The following is a 25,079-nucleotide window of genomic DNA, read 5'->3' on the forward strand; positions in this document are numbered from 1 at the left end:
CCCAGATCATCCCCCAAAGCAATTAATCCAGGTTGTGCCAGGATATTTAGATTAGCTAGAAAGCAGGAAATTGGATTTCTTGCTTTCTAGCTAATCTTTAGATCTTTGGCTCTGCTTAGAAGAGCCGAAAACCTTTCTTAGGACTGAAGCAGTGCAGACTCAGCTAGCCAATGGCAGCAACACAGATCTCTAAGTGAATATGTGATTCTGTGAGCAATTCAATCTGCTTGCCTGCTTTGCCTGATTTTGGGTAAAAGTTGCTCTTTTTTAATAAAAAATTCAATATTTACATGCATGGTGTGTTGTGAGTTAATTTTGTGAGTTTTCTTGCTAGCAAATTTTATGGGTTTGCTTGCAGGCAAATTTTATTTGACAGGTTCAGGCAGCCGATCTCACAGATCTCTGAATGAATCCGTGATTCTGTGAGCAAGTCAATCAGCCTGCCTGCTTTACCTGATTTTGGGTAAAGGTTGCTCTTTTTTATATAAAAAATCCAATATTCATATAAATATTTATAATATTTACATACAAGCCATGCCCCAGCCAGTCACATGACCACCAAGCTACATCCCAAATTAGGCCATGCCCACAGAACCAGTTGTTAAGAAATTTGAATCCCACCCCTGCCTCTGTGTGTGTGTGTGTGTGTGTGTGTGTGTGTGTGTGTGAGAGAGAGAGAGAGAGAGAGAGAGAGAGAGAGAGGTGTGGGAGGGAGGGAGAGTGGTTAGATCAGATCTCTCTCTCTCTCTCTCTCTCTCTCTCTCTCTCTCTCTCTCTCTCTCTCCCACCAACGTCAGCAAGCCAGCATCAGTCAAAATTCATATTAGTGGTCCCCGGGATTTAAAATTACGAGTCCCCAAGGCCCTAAAGGTTGGAGACCCGGTTCTAGAATGTATTTTTAACATGCAGGGAATGCTAGGCTTCAGTGGAGGTGGAAGCCTAGAAACCACTCCGGGGACACAGTTGCAGGGGTTTTGTTTTTAGTTTTTGCCACATCACATCCCAGTGTCAAAAAAGAAAGCCACTTTGCATGTTCCAAATGTGCTAATTTTTAAAAAAACATTTTTGAAGCTATAATTGTGCATGGCCACTTTTTGGTCTATAAATGTGCCTTTTGTTGCCCTTGTGATTGTAACTAGTTCTATTATTTATTTTATGTTAAAGAACCTCTGAAAAGCTTTATTTCTCTAAGAGAAAAAGATCTATATATGATACTTTATCAAAATATCAAATGAAGGTAAGAGCACATAAGAAATAAGCCAAAATCCTGTGCCAATTCAAATTTCTTGACAGAATTGTTTTCCTTTCTGCAGATATTTTTAAATATTTTCCACAATCAAAGTATTGAATTTATTTCTTGTGTCAAGGTTTATGAAACTTACCTTGTCACATATAAGTCTTTTTATATAGAAAGATATTCTTTATGTATAAGGAAACAGTAAGAGTGAACTTTATATTTACCTTCTTTAGGTTGAGTCATAACTGGAGTTTGGGTCTCCTTTGTATATGTAACCATTTCTCGAGGAGGAAAGTCAACTTGGGTAATTTTGGACATTGCAAGTTTAATAGGTCCACGTCTAAAGAAAATGAAATGGAACATTATAAGGAATATGTTTACAACACCCTGCCCAACACAAGTACTCTATGGAGCAATTCTATGTGAAAATTTGACAGAAAATTAATAGAACTAAATTAAAATCAATCACAATTTCTTATACTGTTTTGGATGGCATAAATATTAGTGGATTTTGGATAATTTGCTATTAAGAATAAATAAAATAGATTCATTTCAGAATTTTGCACAACAGAATTTCATGAACAGGATGGTCTTACAGCCCCATACTTTCAAAAACCCTCCCAAAAATTCCAAGACATCACTACAGGATAACTTCTTTTTAAAAAAACTTGATTATCTTCTCTTATTATTCTGCTATATAGAAATGCTAATAACAACAATAAATAATGTGTAAGTCTAGATATACCTAATATAAACCTGGTATAAAGCATGTGCTTTATATGTAAACTCAGTAGAACTACAATTTCATTTATAAAATATCTTATCATGTTGAAATCAATTATAATTAAGATATCATTTTGCAATGACTTTTGAATTAGAGACTCATGAAATATCTGAAGAATTTCATGATAGGAATGCACAGATTTGATTTGATTTGAAAGAGGCGCTCTGGAATGCAAAGAAACATTTACCGTATTTATCGGCGTATAACACGCACTTTTTCCCCCTGAAAATAGGGGGCAAATGATGTATGCGTGTTATACGCCGATGTCCAGGGAGCGGAATCCTCTTTAAGGGATCCCGTTCCCAATAGTGCCTAGCGGAGGCGCAGCGTCGTGACGTGATGTCAGTTCTGAACTACCCTTATTTTTTTCCTGAAATTTCCCTCTTAAAATGAAGATGCGTGTTATACGCCTGTGCGTGTTATACGCCGATAAATACGGTAACTATTGAGGGGAGGCTTCTGTATAGCTGTGTGATCATAGAAACAGACATCTTTAAGAAGCTACAAATAAGAGCAGTGTTTGCATTCCTGAAAAATACCTCTTCAAAACTAAATCCAAAGTACTGCACTATCATAACACTTCACGAGATGATTCCCATTAAGTATTTAAATATATGCCTACTGTATTTTGGCCATTAATACACCTATGCTTCTCAAAAATGTTATAAGGTAAAAAAGCCAATAGTCCTGTTCTATTCTACACACTGTAATAAAGTTTCATATTTATATTATACTCTTCCCACTTCAATTCACATTTATTCATTGTTCCTATACAATAGGCCAATTTAATCCCTGTATTATAGGTTTGTGAACAGGCAAACTATTTGCAGATTCATACTTTGTTATAAATATCAAAAGGTAATAAATTATTTTTTAAAATCTAGAAAGAACATTTAGTAAATTAATAACAGAATTGTAATTTATGTTAGTCATTTTTCCAATTATGTTAGTCATTTTTCCCAAACACATATTTTCTAGTTTTATACTGTTTGGAAATGTATTCTGAAAACTGCTGATTAACAAATTCAACACTATATTATTGCTTAATATCTTACCTAATCACAAGAAAAATGGTTTCACATGTTATTTTTAAGAATCTTACTCTGAACATATATCAACAATTGCTACATAAAGATGGAAGATAAAAAAACTCTGCTGTACCCCAGATCGGAATCAGAGTGGAGCTGTAGAACAGATGGATCAGTATCCCAATGCAGCGTCCTGATACACAGGTTGAAGGACAACCATGCAGCATTAGCAAAAAAGGCGATAGATTAGTAAAGCAAGTACAGTCTATGAAATGTTAAGGCTATTGTTACACTCATAGTATGGTTTCAAAAACAAAGAAATGCCAAAAGATCAGTTAGTGAATATCAAGTGGACATTCAGCGCTACACAAAAACATGCAATATATAATAAATTAAAATACAAACATACAATTAGTAGTGCTAGTAATATCATATATGGGCTATCAAAATCTGAAAGCCATTTGCTGCTGCCTAAATTTTTGCAGTCGATATATGGTACCTTTAACTGTGATTGCAATATTATATTAATCAAATAGTTCACAGCACCTTTTCACAAGCTTAATATGCTACATTTTTAAAGTATTAATGTTAACTAAATAAATTATTTATAAAATCTGTGATTCATCAATTTTATTCATGTGGAAATATATGCAAATGTAATAAAGTAAATGTTTTAAAATTAGCCAACAAAGATTTCTTTAATTAGGTGCAATTGATAGTATTACTAGATACATTACATTCTTGAAAAGAGTTATAATTTCAAAAATATGAAAAACATGTTTACATACTGATAAAATAGATACAGATTTAGTAGTGCCATCTGATCCATTTCATTAACATATTGTAATATTGCCCCAAGCATTAAATATGTTCAGGAAATTGTCATATTAGTAAAGGAAATGAGTCAACACATAAACCTTTGGGTACAGAAAAAATGCTTTTCCACTGGGATATACCATTGCTTAGTGTTTCCAAGACATGACATTGCTATAATTACGGGTTAAGCACAGCCTTGGGCTTATGTCATTTAATTTAAAACCAACTCAAGACATCCAATGTCAAGAAAACAGCATGTTTAATAAACTTATTCTACATATGCTTAAATTCCAATGAATCAAAAGTAGTCTTAGAGCACAATGCAGAAGCCAGTATATTCATATAATAAACATACAATGCAACATACTGCCATAAAGATGTAAAAGCAAATACATTTCATATAGTTTATTCTAATACTTTATTTAAATATTCATATGCATTTTATTAACTATTTTTATCTATATTGCCAATAGTTTGCAGTCAGAAATGGTATAATTATTCCAACATTTATTATTGGGATATAATCATGTTGCCACTGCCCCCAAAATGATAAGAGTGTTCATATTAATGTTATCTTCTTTTTATCAACTTTTTTCTTTGAGGAGTGTTATCTTCAACGTTGAGTAGAATTATTACATTCTATTTCTCATTTATTCAGAGGAACAGTTGTTTATAAGTAATTCTGTTTAACTATAATATTGTATGAATAGATAATATAAGATACATATTGATACTTTCAGGCACAGAATTCTGTTCTGTCTCAAAGGCAACTAGTGTCTTTCTTTTATATATGCTAATTAAATCCTCTAACTTTCTGTTTCCTTTTTTACTCTGCCTCTCTCTTACATCTTTCTCCCAGTTTTTTTTAGCTTTCTGTCCTACCTTCATTATAAAAAGTGTTCAGTTAACTCTTTAACTCCCATTTCCTCCTATTGTATGCAAAAAGGCCAACTTTACACTCTGAATACATAGATTTTCTGCCCTACTATAAATAATCAAATTGGTTTTGTGCAACTTGAAAATAATTTGAGATCCATGTATATTGAGTATAACTGGGTTTACACTTTGCTATTTTCCATTATTCAAAATCTTTCATATAAAAGTTTAAATCCAATAATGCTCATTTATATCCTTTAAGAAAGACATCTTAAAGATTCACAAAAAGCAACCAACCAACAAACATTACTGTAATTACCGTGTTTCTCATAAAATAAGGCCAGGTCTTATATTTTTTTGAGTCCCGAAAAAATGGCTAGGCCGTCTTTTCGGGGGTGACTTAATTCCCCCCCTTGCATCCTCATCTAGAGCGCCCTGCAGGCAGCCTTGCCACCAGCCGCTCCTAATGGGTGATCATGGCGAAGCGCAGAGAGTTCCCTACTCCCACCAAACACCTTTGCTGCAGACCCAAGACCTTGGTCACCCACCACTGTTGCTTTCCCTTCTGCCCATTCCGCTGCCCCGCTTGGAGCTGCTGCTTCCGTGTTTGGAGTGCCGCTGCCATTTGGAGTGCCACCGCCATTTGGAGCACTGCCGTCATGTTTGGAGCTGCCACTTCCGCGTTTGGAGCTGCCGCCATGTTTGGAGTGGTGGCGGTGCTCCAAACAGCGGCAGTGCTCCAAACGTGGAAGCGACAGCTCCAAATGCGGAAGCAGCAGCTCCAAACAGCAGCAGTGCTCCAAACAGCGGCAGCGCTCCAAACGTGGAAGCGGCAGCTCCAAACGCAGCGGCAGCTCCAAATGCAGAAGCGGCAGCTCCAAACGCAGCGGCAGCTCCAAACAGCAGTGGTGCTCCAAACGTGGAAGTGGCAGCTCCAAACACGGTGGCGGCATGGGCAGAAGGGAAATCAACAGTGGTGGGCGCTGAAGGTCTTGGGTCTGCCGCAAAGGTGCTTGGCAGGAGTAGGGAGCTCTCCGCGCTCTGCCATGATCACCCATTAGGAGCAGCTGGTGGCGAGGAATTGCGCTCCTAATGGCTAGTCCCCCCGCCCTTCCCCCATTTTGCATATTTTAAAATAGGCCTAAATTTGGGGGGAGGGGCTTAATTTGATTTTATGCCTAGAAAACATGCTGGGTCTTCCTATTGGGGGAGGTTGCATTGTTGGAGAAACACGGTACATAATAGCCGAATAACAGATTTTAAGGGTAAAAGTGGAGAAAAATGTTTGTAGAATTGTATCTGCAAAGCCTCCTTAAAAGTAGGGGGAAATTAGCCAAATGTCACAGATGATATGTCAAGTTTTTGGAGAAACTACTAAAAATAGTCTGTTGTGCTTTCATTGGACAAAGAGCAGACCCAAACATAAGTCCTCAGGCAAGTTCATATAAAAGATGGTTCTTGGGGTTAAAATACTGCAATGACTTATGATTGTAATTACTGGCTCTATTAGAATAATAATTGAATTTCTGCCTTTTAAAAAAATTAATCTTTTCATTAGTTCTCATTCTACTGGTTACCCAAGGTTTCAAGAACATACATTGCACTGTCTAATCTTATTTTATTATATTTTTAATTTCATTATATTTTAAATCTTGTTTTTAATCAATTTTGTTAGTAGCAAAAAAAGGGAAACATTTATTGATTCATTCAAACTCAATTAATTCACCTAAATTTGAAAAATCAAACAGGTGGCTTACCAGTGCGCTATGATTTCTTTGATCTTAAAAACTTTCAGCAGGTTTAGAACTATTTGCACTTTCTTTATAAGAGATTACATTACTGTGCTTTCTGGGGACATTAAGAGGTCAAACACTATGCTGACTTGTTTTGTAAATATTCTTAACAAATTTAAATGAATATGAATCGAGAAGGCATATTATAGCAAGAGACCCAGTATGGTTTAATGGTTAAGGCACCAGACTAGAAACCAGGAGACTGTGAGTTCTAGTCCTGCCTTAAATATGAAAGACAAATAGGTGATTTGGGGTGGGTCATTTTCTCTTAGCTCATGATGTCAAGCTTGGGCAACAAGTCACTTGATCAATTCCAGCTGCAATCAATTAACATTTGGCTGATAAAAAAAAGCAGACCCTGTACTTGTGGAAAACACAAAGAGAAGGAAAAAATGACATATAATAGCCTGACAGCCCAAGCTGCACCATCAAGTGAAATAGCTGTAAATTTATCAGCAGCCAAATGAGCTTAATAAATTCATAGAAACTATATCAGCAAGATGGGAAAGTGATGAATTATAAGTTTATTAAAAGATAATTGTTATATAAATGTATAATTAGCAAATAAATCATAGCAGACTACATATTTTATTGGGATTCTATTAAAAATATGACTCATCAGGCTTGAATATCTCTACTGGATAAAATATTGTGGATGAAATGGTTGTAATATGCTTACCACTGTAGGACAAAGAAAGGCTGGTAAGCAAGTAAGATTAGTTCCAAGTATTCTATACATTGCATTCTACTTCCTAGTTGCACTGAAAATCACAAAGCAAATCTTATTGAAGGGTGGCAAGGAATCAGTTATGTGTAATTTCAGGCTAGCCACCCCAAAAATGAACAGATGGTTCTTGAATTATGATGGCAATTGGGATTGGGATTGGGATTGTTAAATGATCGGATTGTAAAGTGTGACATCAGCCAACTGCTTTTAGTGATAGCAATCTAGGCAATCCTGCTTGCTGTTGTAACCCTAAAATGTGCAGGTCATTAAGCAAAAAGCAGTGGGAATTCCTGGTAAAGACTGAGGGGGTGCCATGGTGAGCTGGGGGAAGCACTGCCAAATTGATCTACATGTCTACGCTTTGAGGTAAACTTTAGCATGTAGTTTCCCAGTAACTGTTGGGCAGGATGGAAACCTACACTAGGATATTGCCCAACCATACAACTGTTTTCCATAGAACTGCCTAGATGATTCCACTGATCACTGCAGTTTTAAAATCAGGAGGAAAGTTTATGTTCGCATGTTTGCTGAGTGCAGCATCACTTATGTAACATTCTTACCCTGCATTGTTTCTAATATTTTATTCTGAAGTCTGGTCTGTCACCATAATAAATTCTATCTATCTAGAGCATATCTTTTAAAACTGTTGGCAGCAATCATGCCAGGTCATGCAGATGTTGGCACCAATCATACAAAGATCACTCAGATTTATCAAATCAACCATATCAGTGACAAGAAAGCTTTCTGAGTCAGGTAAAAACTTCCCAAGGGCAATTTAAAATTCATACGTGAATGTGTATTCGGAGATTTTCCTAACAACATGCAATAAAAGATGAATAATTCATTTTTATAATTTTACAGCTGTATAGGCCATTTCTTTATAAACTTTTATTATTAATACTGGTGTTTAATGCTTCTGCCACCTTCCTGATTTCTTGTTATTGGTAAAATAATTGTTAAATATGTTTTTGTTATCTTTATATTTAATAATATTCTTTTCAAAGTATGTATTTTGCCTTAATTTTTTTTGTCTATTTGTCTAAATGTATGATTTTTTAGTTTGTTTTTTAGTTTTCTTAACTAAATACTTTTAAGAAGACTTTAAAGGTGGAGTCTTTAGGAATGCCTATAAGGTCATACTGGGCCCTATAGATATATTATTTGTTGTATACATTTAATTCAGCATTTCTAAGCAAATATAAGTAACGGTAGTTTTTAAAAAATCTATAAGCTGTTTTTTTCCAGTTTATACTAAAATACTAAGAATAAGTACGATCTTCAGAATTGTACTTGCTATAACATTTGAATCTATAGCATATACTATTTATCAGAAGAAACCTACAATAAACACATCCTGTTGACATTATTCTGTGTCAGAGAACTCTGAGGTAAGTAATAACACCAATTAATACAAAGAAACTAGGCTGCAGGTTGTTCTCAGATTCCAACTATTAGTTGAGCAACCATTCAAAGTTACAATGGTGTTGAATGAGTGGGAGTTACACTCAGTCCTCAGAGTTCTGACTGTCACAATATCCTCAAAGTCAAATATGCCCAATCTAACCACTTGGTGCTCAGCTTCTTATTACAACATCACAGTAAACTGTGGTCATGTGATTTGCAACGTTCCTTGACTTACCCACAAGCAAAGTCAAGGCAGAAGTCAGGAGGAGGTCACACATTGTTCCTGCTGCTTTTTCACCTGCCCTCCAATAGTGCCTGCCTGCAGCAACCTTCTGTAGCACCCACTCACACTCCATAGCATCTGCCTGTCTTCTACTTATACAAGTCTTATAGGCACAAGTGAAACTTATAGCTTAAAGGTGTAATTAACTCCTTCTCTACATTATTAAACTGAGCACATGATTATGTTAAACTGGCTGTGGTTAAATAAATCTAGTGATTACTATATTTCTTAATAGTAAACCAGAGATTTAAAAAAATTAAGTAGTAATCGTTATTTTTCAACCTGTAGACTACACAGCTACTTACACTAATAGAAGCAGGTCTTTCTGCCCCTTTTTACTTCTTGCGAAATTTGCTCTAACAGATCCTTTAAATATTTAAAAGAAAGAAACGCTAGTACAGTGGTAGAAATGTAGAAACTTGGGACATTAAAAGAAGAAATCTAATGGCACAACTCAAAAAGACAAGGAAGGAAGAACAGGAGGAGAACACCCAATTAGATATCACCACAATCAATACATACAAAGCAGTGGAAGGCCACAGAACAAGATGACGTTATTTTCAAATCTGTTTAGTAAGCTACCAAGGCTTCTATCTCTTTTCCCAACTCATCCCATGCCAATAACAATTTTGTCAATTATCAGACATACTAGCTTTTCCATGAAGCAAAACCAAGCACTAATTTTGATATACCGCAGCACTAAAAAGAATACTTGATCATAAATATCTGATTACTTATTTTGCCTGTAAAAATGAAACAACTTAAATTAATGATTTAAATTGTTCAAGTTGTGTTTTATTCAAAGGAATGCCACTCCAAGATGCAACATTAGGAAAATATCAGTAGAGGAATTAGAAACATTAGGAACATATTGTATGGATTCTCTGTCCTTAGTTTAAACATACCAGTCATCTCAACTTAACCACTTCCATTTTCTTATTTGGTTTTCCAGTTTCAGCTGAGAATTTAGTACAGTTCAAGACACATTTTTGCAAGAGTGCTTAATGGAAAAGAAGCTGCCTTGAGAAACTGAAAGGCACTGGCTTCCACTTTTAGACAGCAATATACTGTCAGTGTACAATCAAATTCTGCTGAATAGAGGGAGGAGAAAGCCACTGGGATATGTCTTGTGACATGCCAAGAAGAACAGGCTATATCTTTGGATATATGTATATTATTGAAAAATACCCTAACAAAGTATTTTATACTTCATAATATCAATTATTCTGAGAAAACATACCTTGAACCAACAGCACCATCACCAGAATCCTGGCTTCCGGCCTCACTTGGTGTGCTCACAGATTTCGAAGATGGAGACATAGGAGGAGGGACTAAATAGTGAAACAGACAGGTATCCGCTGTTACTAGTCGTAGAGGTTGCACAGCTTAGGACGTTTCCAAATTAATTTAACATGGAAGCATTAAAAAAGTGATGGTAAACAAAAGAAAACAAAAATAAATAAAATGGATGAAAATGAACAATAGAAAAAAAAAAGGGAAAAGACAATGTTAACATATCATGCTGGATATTCATGCAGTATTTGCCATTTAAATGCATTTTGGGATAATATTAAAAGATGTTATTTACTTAAAATGCAAGGAAAATATAGATTATTAATATAATGGCAACAATCTTTTCTTAGAAATTAAGTAATTAAAAATGCAATGTAGAATTCCCATAAGTTTTGGGGAAAGGTTTTATTAGAATCAGCAGAGAAAGAACTAAGATGATTATCCTTTCCAGACATCTTGAAAAACTGCTACAGAAAAACAACAGAATAGCAGTCAAGGTTACTTATTTTATTTTAATTTTATTAATTTTTTATGCCTCCATCTCTCCTACAAGGTAATTCTGGGTGGCTTATAATAGGTTCCATGAAAATTACCTCTCTGCAACTAGAGGTTGCAGAGAAGTAATTTTCATGGAACCTAACTAGAGGTTACAGAGAAGTAGAAGAGGTTGATGCTGGATCCTAGGACCTTTTGCAGATAAGGACTTGTAGAACATGCTATTATGTATTGAAAATAATTTATTTTCAGCACATTCTCTATTTTCCAGTTCTCACATTTAAGTTTTATTTAAAAAATTCTGAAATGTTAAGTGGCTGTAGTTAACCTTAAATGATTTTTTTAATTACTGAAGAGAGTAGGATTGCATGTTTCTTTACTGACTTGATCTTAGAGAAAACAGAATTTTTCACAGAAAATCATTCCTACACTAAACATATTTTCATCATTATTGTGATTAAAAATATTGGCTTTGATCTACAGTGTCCTTTTACAAAGTCATACTCACAGTATGCTTCAATAAAGGAAAATGGGAGAGAGCCAATACCTGTTCCACTGTTGTACTATGCAGCATTGCTCACTCCATATTTTAAGATAATTAAAATATAAGCACTAATAGAGGGTAAAATATATTTAAACAGCTTAAACTTAACTATAGAACTGATAAAATTGATAAAATTCTAGCAAAATTTGCATACATTATTTCTTTCACTGCTGTACCTTAAATATTAATCTGAAAAAAAAAACACCTCACAACCAGTGTTAGATACTAACTCAAACAATTATTTGATTACTTTAAAGAGACAGCTGACTTAAAATCAAGAGTCCCTGTTTAAAACTGGAGTAGGGTTGAAGGTAGGGTAGGCAGGCAGGCTATTCAACCCTGAGAGGCTAGAGGTGAATAATCTTTCCAGAGCTCAAAATTTTCTATTTTTGGTTCTAAATTAGGGGTATTTTCCAATAAAAGAACTGATACACAATTGGGCATCCTCCTGGACTAAGACATCCTGCTTAAAGAGGAGGTGACATCTATGGCCAGGACAGCCTTCACTCAAATTCAACTCATATGCCAGTTGCAACCTTTCTTGGATAAAGGATCCCTTCTCACAGGAACTTATGTCTTATCATTTCATACATGAATTATTGCAATTTACTCTACTTGACCTGCCTTTGAAGACAATTTAGAAGTTGCAACTGATCCAGAATGCAGTAGTACAAGCAATTATGGCTACATACTCATTTGCCAGTATACTTGCTTTGTCACATGAGCTGCATATGTGACGGAATCTAGGAAATGGACCTTCTCTGTTATGACTCCTGCTTTTTGGAATAGAGGTTTGGATGGTCCTGAGTCCTGCCTCTGCAAGCCTTTAAATGATTTCCTTTTTTTATTTTAACAAATTTTATTTAGGTTTTCACATTAAAAACAAAAAATCTATTTTTAGTGGACAACATATTTCCAGGTCATCACCTATACATACAAATATGACAGCAATTATACATTCTTATATGCATACTTCATTCTATTATTACCTTTCCAAATTTTCAGTAAGGAGAGAAACAAACACATTAATTCTAGCCTCTTTCATTAATCTCAGTCGAAACATCTTTTTGTTTCATTTCAATTATTTCAAATATAATCCTTTAATATTTATTTTAAAAATAAAGATAAACAATATGTTTGCCTAATAATAATGATAATGATAATAATAATAAAAAAGGTAACAATGTCTCTCCTTGCTTTTAATAGTCTATACTAACTTATTAATTTAGTTGGTTCTTTAGTCTGTCATATTCCCTTTCCATTACACATTCTTTTTATAAATTCTAGATTAATACAAATTTTAACACTAAAACAAAAAAAAAACAAGTATAGGTTTCCCCCCTTTTACTGCTTTCAGTGTGACACCTCAATGATTAAAATATACCTTTATTCCCTCATCTTGATTCCCAATAAACCATTATTTTTAAGAAGTTACAATAATAATCATTACATCTTTTCATTTGGATTCCGCAGCATATTCCCCCCCCCTTGATTTTTAATAAGAGTTATCAGTATCTATATTACCCTATTTTCTAAATATTCTTAATTGCAGAAATATTCTTATTACCCCTTGTCACCCTGCAGAATCCCCTTTTTAATTCATCAACCATTATCTCTGAAAAAACAATTTCTTTTCAACATTTTACTATTTCCGTATTTCTTTATTTCGTACACCTGTTTCTTACTGCTTCTCCTCCCCCTCTTTTCCCCATATCTTTTCTCATTCCAGTTTATATCCCTCTCTTTCTTAATATCTTCCTTTCCCCTTTTCTGCTGGGTCTTTCTGCCTTTCCTGACTTCACAGGCATTCCCCCTTTTGATTGCCTTCTTAAATTTCAACTTTTTAACCTTCCTTCTTTCTCCACTTCTTTGTAGTGTTCTTTGTGTTAATTGTCTATTTAACATATCTTCTCCTTGAATCGACTCCTCTTCCTCTGAAGCTCTTTCTTCTTGTTCTTCAATCGCCATTTCCATTTTTTCTAGCACAGAGCAAAGTGATTCGTCTCTTTCCTGTAGTAATTCTCTCATATTTTCAAGTTCCATTTTTAATTCCCGAAGAGATAGCATCATTACACACTCTTATATTTTATGATCGTTAAAGTCCACAAAAAAAACTTTTACTTTCCTTCTTTCTTCTTTCAATTTTCTAAAGTTCTCAGTTATTCCAGCCGAGGGTCTATACCAAAAACATCAATCAATCCCACAGTCAGTCTTTCCTTGCTTTTTTCTTTATTCTGGTTCTACTTTCACTTTCTAAGATTCTTACTTTGTTTCAATATTTCTTTAATGTTATATCCACACAAGTTCATTCAGAAACAGGATGCTTTCCCTTTTGTTTGAGCTTACGTTTTTGTCAAAAGGTGGCACTCTCCATTATACAAAGTCTTCACCTTTTCCCCCTATTTTTTTATTTAGGGTTTTTTGAACCTCAATATTCCAGCACAGTCCAGTCTCCAATTTGTAAACTTTATTATTATTATTTTTTGACAATCTTAAATCCAGCTTTATTTTATGCCTGTTTATTCCCAAAATATTTTAGTCCTATTTAGTTAAATCTTTAGTTCCAGCTTCTTCCTTTCCTGGTTTGAAGCCCCGCTTAGCTGTCAAAAATATTTTATTTTTTTCCCCCTGTCCCTTTGTAATTTCGTCGCTCACTTTTCTTTTCTTAAAAATTCCATGTTACCTTAATCCCAGGGTACTTTTGTTTAGTTGTATTGCCCAGTTGTCCCGGTTCAGATGTTATCCACCTCTTTCTTCCCTCCTGCACAAATCTTAATCCAGCTGAGTCCTCCTCTTCGGGGTGGCCATTTTAAACCACCGCTGCAGTCGTCTTCAGGGGGAAAAAGACCAAGCCCAGTGGGGAGATGGGGCTCCCCTCAACCTGGCTTGCGGCTTCCCCTTACTCCTCCGCCCCTCCAAGGCAGCTTCAGCCCCTAATCGTAATAATCGGGGCTCTCCAATGAAAGAGCACGGACCATAGCCACAGAGAGTCACAATCTACGGTCCGTCAGCGAGGAGGCTCCGCCTTCTTCCACCTTTAAATGATTTCTGAAAACCTATTTTTCCCCAAGTTGTGACATAGGTTGAAGTATGTCTATTTGATGTGCAGTATCTATTCTGATTAGGGCATGTTTATTTTACTCTTACATATACTCCTGTTTATTTTTTGTTTTTTTATATTATATGTTTTTCATCTGTACAATACTCTGTCATTGTCAAGGTAGAGGCCCTGTATCTCTGGATTATAAATAAAGTATTTTAACTAGTCACTGCTGCCATCTACTGGCTATTTTACATTAGTAGGATCTCATAGTAATCTCATAGTAAACTAAACTTCTCTCATTCCCAGTAATTTTCATGAAATATTTCTGGATTGAAACATTTAAAATACTTAATAATGTGATTTTTTTTTTAGTTTCAAAAGCTTTTCTATTGTTCATGGCACTCTGAATGGAAATTTCACATTTGCAGGAGTCCTTACCTAAGCATAAGAAATATTTAAAAATGCAACCAAGTGAAAATAGCATTATTTTATTTCCATAATAGTCTTGCTATTAGAATTTCAAAACATACTGAAAATTTGCATTAACAAAGCAAAATGAAAGATCTTGCTGAATTAGCACTTAAGGCTTACTTAATAAAATTGACTATTGTTTATTAAATTAAACAGTTAATAAATTAGTTTAAATTAATGCAGGATCTAAAAACTAAACTTTAAAAATTTAAATATCCAATTTTGTTATAAAACTGCCTACTATGGGATTATGGTTCTTGGCCCCTTTAGGCAAAACTGCAGTTATTTATTTCAATACTTTCCATTTCCTGGTATTAAGGATAATGAGAACCCTCATAAACAGATGGGAACCATATGTGGTTAATGGTGCTCTCGCTCATGAACTACCTAACTAAAATAATACTGAAAGTAATGACAATATTTCATCTAAGGGATAAAAAAATATTTGCCCTCGCAGAACTTACTAAGTAATAAGGACTACCAAACAATGCAATGTTTACTTCTAATAGAGATGCAGAAAATGATGCAGTTATTATGCAAAGAAATCGAGCACAGTAATTTCTGGTGCTCTAATGAAGACTGAGATCTTCCTTTCAATTAGAATACCTTAACACATTTGAAAATAAGTCTCAGAGTTCAGAAATTCCAAGGGTAGGTTACATATTATATGTATGCATGAACAACAAGAACTGGAAAGGAACATTTATAATTATTTCATATGGACCAGGAATGTTATCTTTTGCAGTGAAATTCCCCATGTTTCTCATCTAAAATTTAAAAATGTCACAGCCAAATAACATTTGAAATTTGACCTATAGTCAATTTATCTTTGACTATTTATTTCAGATAACAAATAATTTTTAAAGCAAACAAAATATGTACTTTTGAAACCAGTGTTTAAAAGACTTCCTAAATGCTTCTAATGCTAAAAAAATAGAAAATTATGTTTTGTTTTTTAAAGTATGTCTATCATTCCAGATAGTTATTTCCAAAATATATCCTTCATTTTTAAGATTCGTATTAAAAAGAAATAAATCATTTTTGTATATAAAATAAACTACTTTATTCATTAAGAAATGGGCTCATTCAAACAACTTGAACAAAGACAAGTAGTAGTCACTTGTCTGAGATTGGTGGCTATGGAAATTGAATGAATGAACCAATAAGGTAGTTTCCTGCAATGTTGCAGCGCCCTCTTGTGGCATAGTTCTAACTCTTTGTGCTAATAGGCAGTAACTATCTTCAATAGTTAACTATTTTATTTAAAATAGTTAATATAAATAAAACTATTTTATTTTAAATTAAAAAAGAAAATATTGGAGCTGCTTTGGAAACACAGGCTTATAAGAGTTTTAAAATAAAGTTTTTAAAAACTTCAAGTTGAAATGCCGGTTTCCCTAGTGAGGTCCTATCAGCAGAATTGGAGTCACGGGATGCTTCCACTGGAGAAAATGATATAAGAGTTAATTTATATCTTTCTTTCTGGTACAATTTCTTCAAAAGTTTCTCTGAACTCTGAAGTGGACTTAGCTAAAACCAGCGTTATCCCAAATTCTAGTAAAAGCCTCTGCTGGACCATATTTCTACTCTATGAACTGACAGGCCCATTCTTCATTCAATCAGTTGCTTAGAAAAAGAAGAATGAAAACATTTATTTGGCAACATTTAAATTAGGAGTAGCAATCTTAAACAATCCAGATGTAGTAAAACAACATCTGGGAAGTCTAGGCTGCCAATCCTTTTGCTGCATTGATTTTATATTTTAATGGAATAATCTTAAAAGTTTTAGTTGATGAAAGAGAAAGGGATGCAAGAATTAGAAATCAGTAACATTATTCTAATAAAATAATTCTAAATCAGCCAGAACAATGTGTTCTGAGAAGTTTCCTACGTTAACTGTAGTGATAATGAACACATATTAGGTACATGCATGAGTGAGTAACTCAAGTTTCGTGCTAATGTTTAATTGCATGAAGGACAGTTACATGACATTTTGTTCTATATACTTCTTACCCATGGGAGTATCAGGTGTTAAACCCATGCTCTGAAGCAAAGCTTCTGCTTCCCGTCTCTTTTTTTCAAGGTCAGACTCATCTTGTGCAGGAAGGGCATCTTTCTTCTGATCAGTCTATGTATTTTATTAAAATGCATATGTCATTTTACATCTTTACTGTATAAGATCGTTTTTAAAATAAAAATATTCAGTGATAATAAATCTGTAATACTTTACTGAAAGTCTTACCTTGCTGTCTGGAGAAGAAATTTTATAGCAACAATCCTACTTGGAGGAAAATATATTCTTTTCTTTTACACTTGATATTTCTTTTCTTTTTTTATATTATTCTGCATTATGATTCAGTATTGTTAAAATCAATAATAGAGGGGATCTTAAATAATGGAAATAAGAGGGAGAAAGGACTGTATAAGTTCTAGCCATTTTTTGAGAAGTAGAACATAATAATTCAGGCTGTGCATTGTTTTTGAATACACAGAAATGGAAATGCAGCATCTGCGAAGAAGCAGTCATTTTAATGTGACTCGTTAAAATACAGATATTCCATAGAATGGAACTAAGATATGGCTGTTTTAATGACAGAGGTACTACATGTTCCAAACTATCTATTCCAAATTGAATCTGAAACACTGCACATCCTGTGCAGTGCCATAGTGGCCATAGTGAGGATGAAATTATACCCTATAATTATAAGCCAAGGCAAACACTTTCAAGACTTCATTCCTAAAGATCAATGTAGAAAAACAGGACTCAGATTCCAGGTTCCTATAGCAGTAATAAGAACTAAGGTAGACCTGCAATCAATAATTTACTGATATACTGTAAATTAGTATTTGTACTTGTAACATACATGGCCAAAAAAATATATATTCTAGGCCACCAGATATAGTTATTCAAAAACTCCTTCATACGACCTTTATAAGTAAAAAGTTTGTTCCTCGCAAGTTCTCATGAATTTTTAGAATAATTTTGTAAAAAAAAAAAGACAATATTACTATGGAACAAGATATAGTGACTAATTTGCACGCATTCTAGAAATATATTTTCTTTTGCTCTGACATAACAAATTTTATTATCCTGCTCTTCAGTTTAGAAAGAGTTCTCTTAGGAATTTAGATGGCTACAGATAATCAGAGTTGGAAGGGATCTTATAGGTCATCTAGTCCAACCTCCCGCTCAAGCGGTAGACCCTACACCATTTCTGACAAATAGCAGTCCAATCTCTTCTTGAAAGTCTCAACTGATGGCGCTCCCACAACTTCCGAGGGCAAGCTGTTCCATTGGTTGATTGTTCTCACTGTCAGAAAGTTTCTCCTTATTTCCAGGTTAAATCTCTCCTTGTTCAGTTTCCAATTTAATATCATTAATAATTCTTAACACACTTTTTCAAATAATCTGAATTTAAACTTGTTCATAAACATTTCATCCGTTATCACTATTCATAAAAATCACCTCCAATTTATTGTGATATAGGTTCATGTATGCTTTAGCTGACTTTATTGATTGTATATTAACAGCAAATACTATACTGAACAGAAAAATAATGTTAATTTCAAAGAAGTTCTAACATTTGTTAAAATGCAAAAATTTAAAAAAAGAGTTGAATGAAAAAAATAAAGACATTCTTTATCTCTAGGATCCTTAAAAATTACTCAATACAGCAGTCAGAGTGGCTCATCTCAGAAGAATAATGCTGGTCAGGAAGTACACCACTAAGATGCATGATGATGTCAGTTTGGAAGTGTCACTAACTGAAGCTATTGTAAGATAAGAAGGCTTTTTGTAGAAATGAAAAATTGGTAAGGTTTCCTTCAATATTGGCCAAACAGAAATAAAAAAGAACAAAACTTTAGCAAGAAATGCAAACAGATAAAAGGTGAAAACCCACCCCACCCCTTCTGAGTGTATTGCTAAGCATCCAGAAGCTCCAGTTGGTGCAAAATGCAGCGGCCTGCATGGTTCTATGCAGACCCTAGCGTGCACATGTGTCACCTCTCCTGCAGGAGCTGCATTGGTTGCCGATTTGCTTCTAGCTGCAATTCAAAGTGCTGGTAATCACCTTTAAAGCCCTTCATGGCTTGGGTCCAGGTTATCTAAGGAAACATCTCTTGTCAATCACATCCACCCGACCCATTAGAGCGAGGATGCAGGGAATGTTCCGAGTCCCACCTCTGAGGGAGATACACCTGGTGGGACCCAGAAGAAAGGCCTTCTCCGTGGTAGCTCCATCTCTCTGGAACATCATTCCCCCAGAGATTAGAATGGCCCCCACTCTAGCTCTCTTCCAAAAGGCACTGAAGACCTGGTTTTGCCAGCGGGCCTGGGGAACCCAGGGAGGGATGGAGCCCATCAGGTGGCTAGTGTGATCTGCTGTTGTCAGAGAAGGGGATGGGGTTGGTTTTTGATTTTCTGTTTTTTTTGTTTTGTTTTGTTTCCCCCAAATTTTGTTCTATTATATTTAACTAATTTGATTCTTTTTGTTAGTTTTTATTGTTTTTATTTTTATTTTCTGTTTTAAATATGGTTTTACATTGTGTAAGCCACCTCCAGTCGCCATGGGCAAATAGGCGGCAATATAAATAAAAGAAATAAAAATAAATAAATATTGATATAGCTAATAAATACCTCAGAACATTGGCTAAAAATGTGAATGAAAAGCAGACAATAACAAATTTAAAACTTTAAAGAAGTTTGCAGAGCTCTTGCATTTGTTTTTTAATAGAAAAGATTCTTTTTCCCCTCAAGAAGAGAATCTTAAGAACTGAATCAAACAACATGGAACATTGAAGTAATTTTGACTGTCCTTAACAAGTTAAGAATGAAAAAATACTGGTATCAAATGGTATACACCAAGAACTCAAGTGTGAAACAAAAACAGATACTTTCTAAACATAAATTTACAAGGCATCTATTTTTGAAGATACCTTGGCATGAAGCCTTGGTTATATTTAATCAGAAATATTTTAATTACTAGTAGTAATGTAGTGATACAGATAAAACAATACATATATTGAGCTACGTAAACTCTGGGGAGAAAAAAATGATTCTGTGAAATTACTGGTATTATTTATCTGATGTTTATGAAATATAACTGCATTCATAATTTGACACACATTATTCACAAAAATTACTAGGAAGTTTTAGCATGTAAGCAAATTATTTGCTAGGTGTAATTTGAAAAAAAATTCTTACTTCCTTTTTCTTTCTTTCTTCTTCTTTTCTTTTTTTCTCCTCTCTTATTTGAGCCAAGCGTTGTTTCTTACGTTCTAACTCTGCCTTCAGTTCACTTTTATCAGACATAGTTAGAATCCTGCCAATAGCATAAATCAAATACAAAATTAAGTATTTTTCTATATGTATATCTATTAGTTAAAATAAAACAGGCTTACTACAAAACATGGTTCCTTGGCAATAATGTATGAAGGATTACCACCTGAAATTTGGAACAAAATTTGCACGAAACTGTAAACATATTTATCTCTAGATGAATTTAATAAAAATGCAGACAAGCTACATAAAAATCAGGAACGAGAAGCTGGATGACAAAAATCAATGGCATATGAATAGGGAACATTCCACTTTCATTTAAAGAGTTATTTATAATAATGTTTCTGAAAGGCCAGCTAATATTTTTGAGACACACACACACATTTAGTTGAATCACTTTTTGCCATAAACTTATCCTTTTCCTCTAATGCATATTGCAAAGAAGCCCTTACTATTAAGCAAATATATTAGAAAACTTCTTTGGGTTAACATTTTTAAGCAAATTGATTTAATAAATCATCCTTCCAGGAACTCAAAATGGACAGTTACTCTTTTGTGCTTCTCCAGATTTTGAAATGCATTTATGGTGACAACAATTATATATAAAAACATATATAAAGAAAAGGGGGGGGGGGGGATCTTGCTTTTTTGTTTTAATATAAGGATAATAAGAAATACCAGGACTATATATATTTGAATAAACAAACTGATTCAATCAATACAAAATGCAAACGAGGTAATTTGTCTTCTCCCTCCTTTTCATCTTTTCACAGCACCAGCACAAGCATGCATATTTTTCTGCAATATCCCATTAGTTATTACTATATCCCTTAGTTACTATACTGTATATATTTACTTAGTTCATCCTGGCAGTACTGTTTGTAAAGCTACGTTTCCCCGCTTTCTTCCAACCTTATTTAAGGACAGCCTCAAGGTGCATAAAGTCCTCTAGTCTTTATCTAGATTCTCAGAGGCCAGCAAGTGACCACAGTAGGGCCTTGAGACAGAGCCAACAGAGGCAGGATAGGGACTAGTAGTAACAAAGACAGCTAACTGGATAGACAGCACTTTCAGTTTGTAGTGGGGAAAACATTCAGACCCTAAAAGCAATAGCAATACTACTTAGACTTATATATCACTTCACAGTGCTTTTACAGTCCTCTCTAAGCAGTTTACAAGAATCATCCTATTGCCCCCAACAATCTGGGTCCTCATTTTACCGACCTCAGAAGGATGGAAAGCTGAGTCAACCTTGAGCCTGGTGGGATTCAATCTGCCAAACTTAATCATACGTTACTATTGACATTTTGTTAAATCAGTGTCCCATCATATTGTGGCTGTGAATTATGGAATACATTTAGCATCTGGATCTGTCTGGTTCCCAGTTCTTAATCTAGATGTTTATTGGGAGTTCAAAGGGGGTTCTTTTGCTCCTTGCCTAAGGCGTTGACGTAGGTTTTCTTTCAACTGTAATTTTTTAGAGCACAGACATAACTGCGTTGCTCTTTTAAGCATTCAAGATGCTTGGTTGTAAAGGTCGCCCTCAACTTACAACTACAATTGAGCCCAAAATTTATGTTGCTGAGTGAGACATTTGCTAAGTGAGTTTTGTCCCGTTTTGCGACTTTTCTTGCCTCCCTGGTTAAGTGAATCACTGCAGTTGATCAGTTAGTAACTCGGTTAAGTGAAATCAGGCTTCCCCATTGCTTGTCACCAAAAATCATCACATGACCCCAGTAGACTGCAACCGTCATAAATATGAACCAGTTGCCAAGCGTCTGAATTTGGACCAGGGGGGATGTTGCTGCGAAGGTGGTAACTCTAAAAAAACAGCCATAAGTCCCTTCTCCACCCCCCCCTAGTGCCGTTGAAACTTTGAACGGTCACTAAATGAACTGCTGTTAAGTCGAGGACTACCTGTATTTCCTTCAAAAAAAAAAAACCCTGCGGAAATAGGAACTACCGGTAGGTGTGTTTCTACTGCGTGTGTGAGAGAGAGAGAGAGAGGGAAGGAGAGACAGAGACGAGTCGAAGGAAGCCGAGGACAGAGTTCCACGAAGGAGGCGAGATAGGAAGTCTCACCCAGCAGCCTCTTTGCGGGTAAAAAAAAAAAAACCTCACGAGGACAGCCGGAGGACTCGCCCAAAAAAGATACCGGGCCGAGATAAACAGAGGGTCGGCTGCCGGGCGTGGCCCGCAAAAGGCGCGCGCCCGCCTTATTCCTCCTTCCCCCCCTCCCTCCCCGGTCATGGCTCGCGCCCTCCTCCTCACCCTCCAGGGCCTCGGCCCCGCCCCGCCCCTTCGGGGTCCGCTTGGGCGATGCGGGACAGCTAGAGGCCGCCCTGGCACTGATTTTAGGGAACCGGCATGGGCTCACCCCCTGCCCGCGGCTAACCTGTCACTGGGGCCCTCCTTGTTTCAGAACGCTGCCGCCTTGTTCCGAGGCTCTCCTTTCAACAAAAGCGGGAAGGGACGGAGGAAGCCGCCGCTGGAGTTTCAAATAAGGGCGATAGCCGCCCTTGCTCGGTCTCTTACAGGAGACAGCTCAGCATCCTCCGAAGGAGCACGCATGCGCGGAAATAACCCGTGCCGACGGAACAGGAGGTCGGTCATGGTTCTCGGTCGCATAGTTATACATGATCGAAGCGCATGCGCGTATGAGAAAAAATTGGCGACTTTCGTTCTTATTTGTTTTGGGCCTTGCGGGTGGCGTTTTAGATTTCACAAGTGGCCGGGAAGTTGTTCACTCTTTGAAACATGTTCTTGCCAAAGAAGCGAAAGGAAGAAATAAGACTAGATTTTTTTAAAAAAAAGAATGTCCACTAAATGTCTCCAATGTTATAAGGTTGATGCGGAAAGAGAACTACAATTCCCGGCATGCCATGCGGCAAGTCGATGCTATCAATGGGATTTTTCCTGCGGCACCTATCTACGTAAGCCGGCTTGACAATGTGAATTCAGAGTCCATCTTCTGTCTGTTGCTGGAAATAGTGTGATATGCTGGGGTTGGAAGGTTTGTTTTGCTAGAGGCTCTCTGAAATTTTCCCCAGCACTTATAGATAGATACTTCTGGGTTGTTGTTTTTTCTTCCCTAGGCTTTTTGCCTCTGATTTCAAGCCACTGTACTGCTTCTTTATTCAGAAGTAAGTTCAACTAAGAGAGCCAGTTTGGTTTGGTAGTTAAGGTAGGGATCCTTTAACTTGATGACTTTAAGACTTGTAGACTTCAGCTCCCAGAATTTCCCAGGCTGACTGGGGAATTCTGGAAGTTGAAGTCCACAAGTCTTAAAGTCACCAAGTTTGGTTATCCCTGAGTTAAGGCATCAGCTTAGAAAACAGGAAACTGAGTTCTAGTTCTGGATCTTGGCCAGTCATTCACTCTCAATCCTGGGAAGGAGGCAAGAGGCAAACTATTTCTAGAACACCTTGTCACAAAAACTCCAGGGACTAGTCCTGGCAGCCTCTGAGAATTGGACACAAATTGTGTGAAATTAAAAAAAATCAATTAATTTCAAAGAATGTTATTCCTGCTGAAATAAACTGCTGGAGGCTGCTACTTACTGTTCGGGTATGCTTGGATTTGGTATTAAGGTTTGGTCACTACCAGCTAGAGTTGCTGCATCTAGAACCTCCTCATCTAACATGGTTATCTCTGAGCAAACAATAGAATCGTGGATTTGAAATTCTGGGGGGTTGTTTGGTGGACCAAAAGTAATATTTCTGTATTCAACTGAGTCTTCATAAAAAAGTGTAAATCATAGCATATAATGGAAGTAAAGAATCTATAAAAATCAGTAGTCATATCCATCTGTAATGCTAGATGCAACGATAGATGGATAGAAGTTAGCATCTTAGATTATCTTTTTTTAATTACTTATATCTTCTATATCATATTGCCAGCATTCCAAATGTATCCACCAGCCTAACAATGTTGCTTAGTATGTTTATATTGTTTTTAAAACTGGAATCTCAACCATCATCAGTTCTTTAACTTTCAAAGCAAAAGAATATTATAAGAATTCTTCACAATTATTGTTTCTTAGTATGAATTGATTGCTTATTGTACCCTATGACTATTAAGTGTTGTACCTTATGATTCTTGACTCTTGATGAATGTATCTTTTCTTTTACATACACTGAGAGCATATGCACCAAGACAAATTCCTTGTGTGTCCAATCACACTTGGCCAATAAAGAATTCTATTCAATTAACCATTTTAAAAAAATCATCCTGCTTTATACATATTTCCTTAAAATCACACACAATACCAGTGCTGGGTAAAACTGAGATTTGCAAGAGCGTTAGCTACTAGCAATACACTAATAATTGAAACTGGCTGATTCACTCATCAGAAGTTTGAAATTTATTATACGGATATGGATATGTAAGACAGGAGGTGAAACCAGTAGTACAGAACATGCCATTGTCAACTATGCATTTTATCAAGATTAATATGTTTCTAAATATGTTTTGTGCTTATGAAATAATAAAATTATTGGTCTTTAAAATGCCTCCAGACTATTTGCTGCAAAAAGTTATCATGGTTAATGAGCAATTTTACCCCATTAATTCCAGGGATGGTGTGAAAAATCCCATCTTTTGTGGTAGTAGTAGAAGTCTTGACAGCTGAGTTCAGATTTTGCAAATATTTTAGGGTGCTGATTATCTTCAGAGAGATAATCAATAAAGGAGCTGTGGTTTGCTTATACATGGTTTGTTGAAAATCTTATTGGTCAGGTTCATATAACATGCTAAGCCATATATAATGGCTTACAAACTACAATGGCTGGGTTTACAAAGCACACTAAGACAAACCCAAACAAATCTTATTGCTTGTTGTATTACCTGGCTTTGCAAAACATTTGCTTCAATATCTTGGCCTTAAATTTTGTTAAGATGTTTAAATATGCTAAAACTAACTAACCAGAATTGAAAATTATATATTTTGGCCTTCACCAAAAAATAATTTGTATCAGCAGTAGGGAAATAACCTTGGATGACAAT

At 35.5% G+C, this 25,079-nt stretch overlaps 1 protein-coding gene across 4 annotated transcripts in view; it reads right to left on the reverse strand.

Annotated features, from left to right (window-relative positions):
- DYNC1I2 (dynein cytoplasmic 1 intermediate chain 2) overlaps positions 1-22,652 on the reverse strand; it is a 43,412-nt gene extending 20,760 nt beyond the window's left edge. Inside the window, exons 1-6 of one of the 4 annotated variants that reach the window (XM_026697059.2) lie at positions 22,471-22,652; positions 20,001-20,118; positions 16,808-16,922; positions 10,189-10,279; positions 3,183-3,242; positions 1,462-1,577 (exon numbers count right to left, since the gene is read on the reverse strand). In XM_026697059.2, the coding sequence (XP_026552844.1) occupies positions 1,462-1,577; positions 3,183-3,242; positions 10,189-10,279; positions 16,808-16,922; positions 20,001-20,108 (490 nt within the window). In that variant the 5' untranslated portion in view covers positions 20,109-20,118; positions 22,471-22,652. Of the gene's footprint in view, positions 1-1,461; positions 1,578-3,182; positions 3,243-10,188; positions 10,334-16,807; positions 16,923-20,000; positions 20,119-22,470 lie in introns of all 4 variants that reach the window. The other 3 variants (XM_087919942.1, XM_026697062.2, XM_087919943.1) reach the window with 3 other exon arrangements.
- Between the last annotated feature and the right edge of the window lie 2,427 nt (positions 22,653-25,079).

The sequence above is a fragment of the Pseudonaja textilis genome, chromosome 1, assembly GCF_049901715.1.
Source record: "Pseudonaja textilis isolate UNSWEBS1 chromosome 1, rPseTex1.2, whole genome shotgun sequence".
In the NCBI taxonomy this organism is placed as follows: domain Eukaryota; kingdom Metazoa; phylum Chordata; class Lepidosauria; order Squamata; family Elapidae; genus Pseudonaja; species Pseudonaja textilis.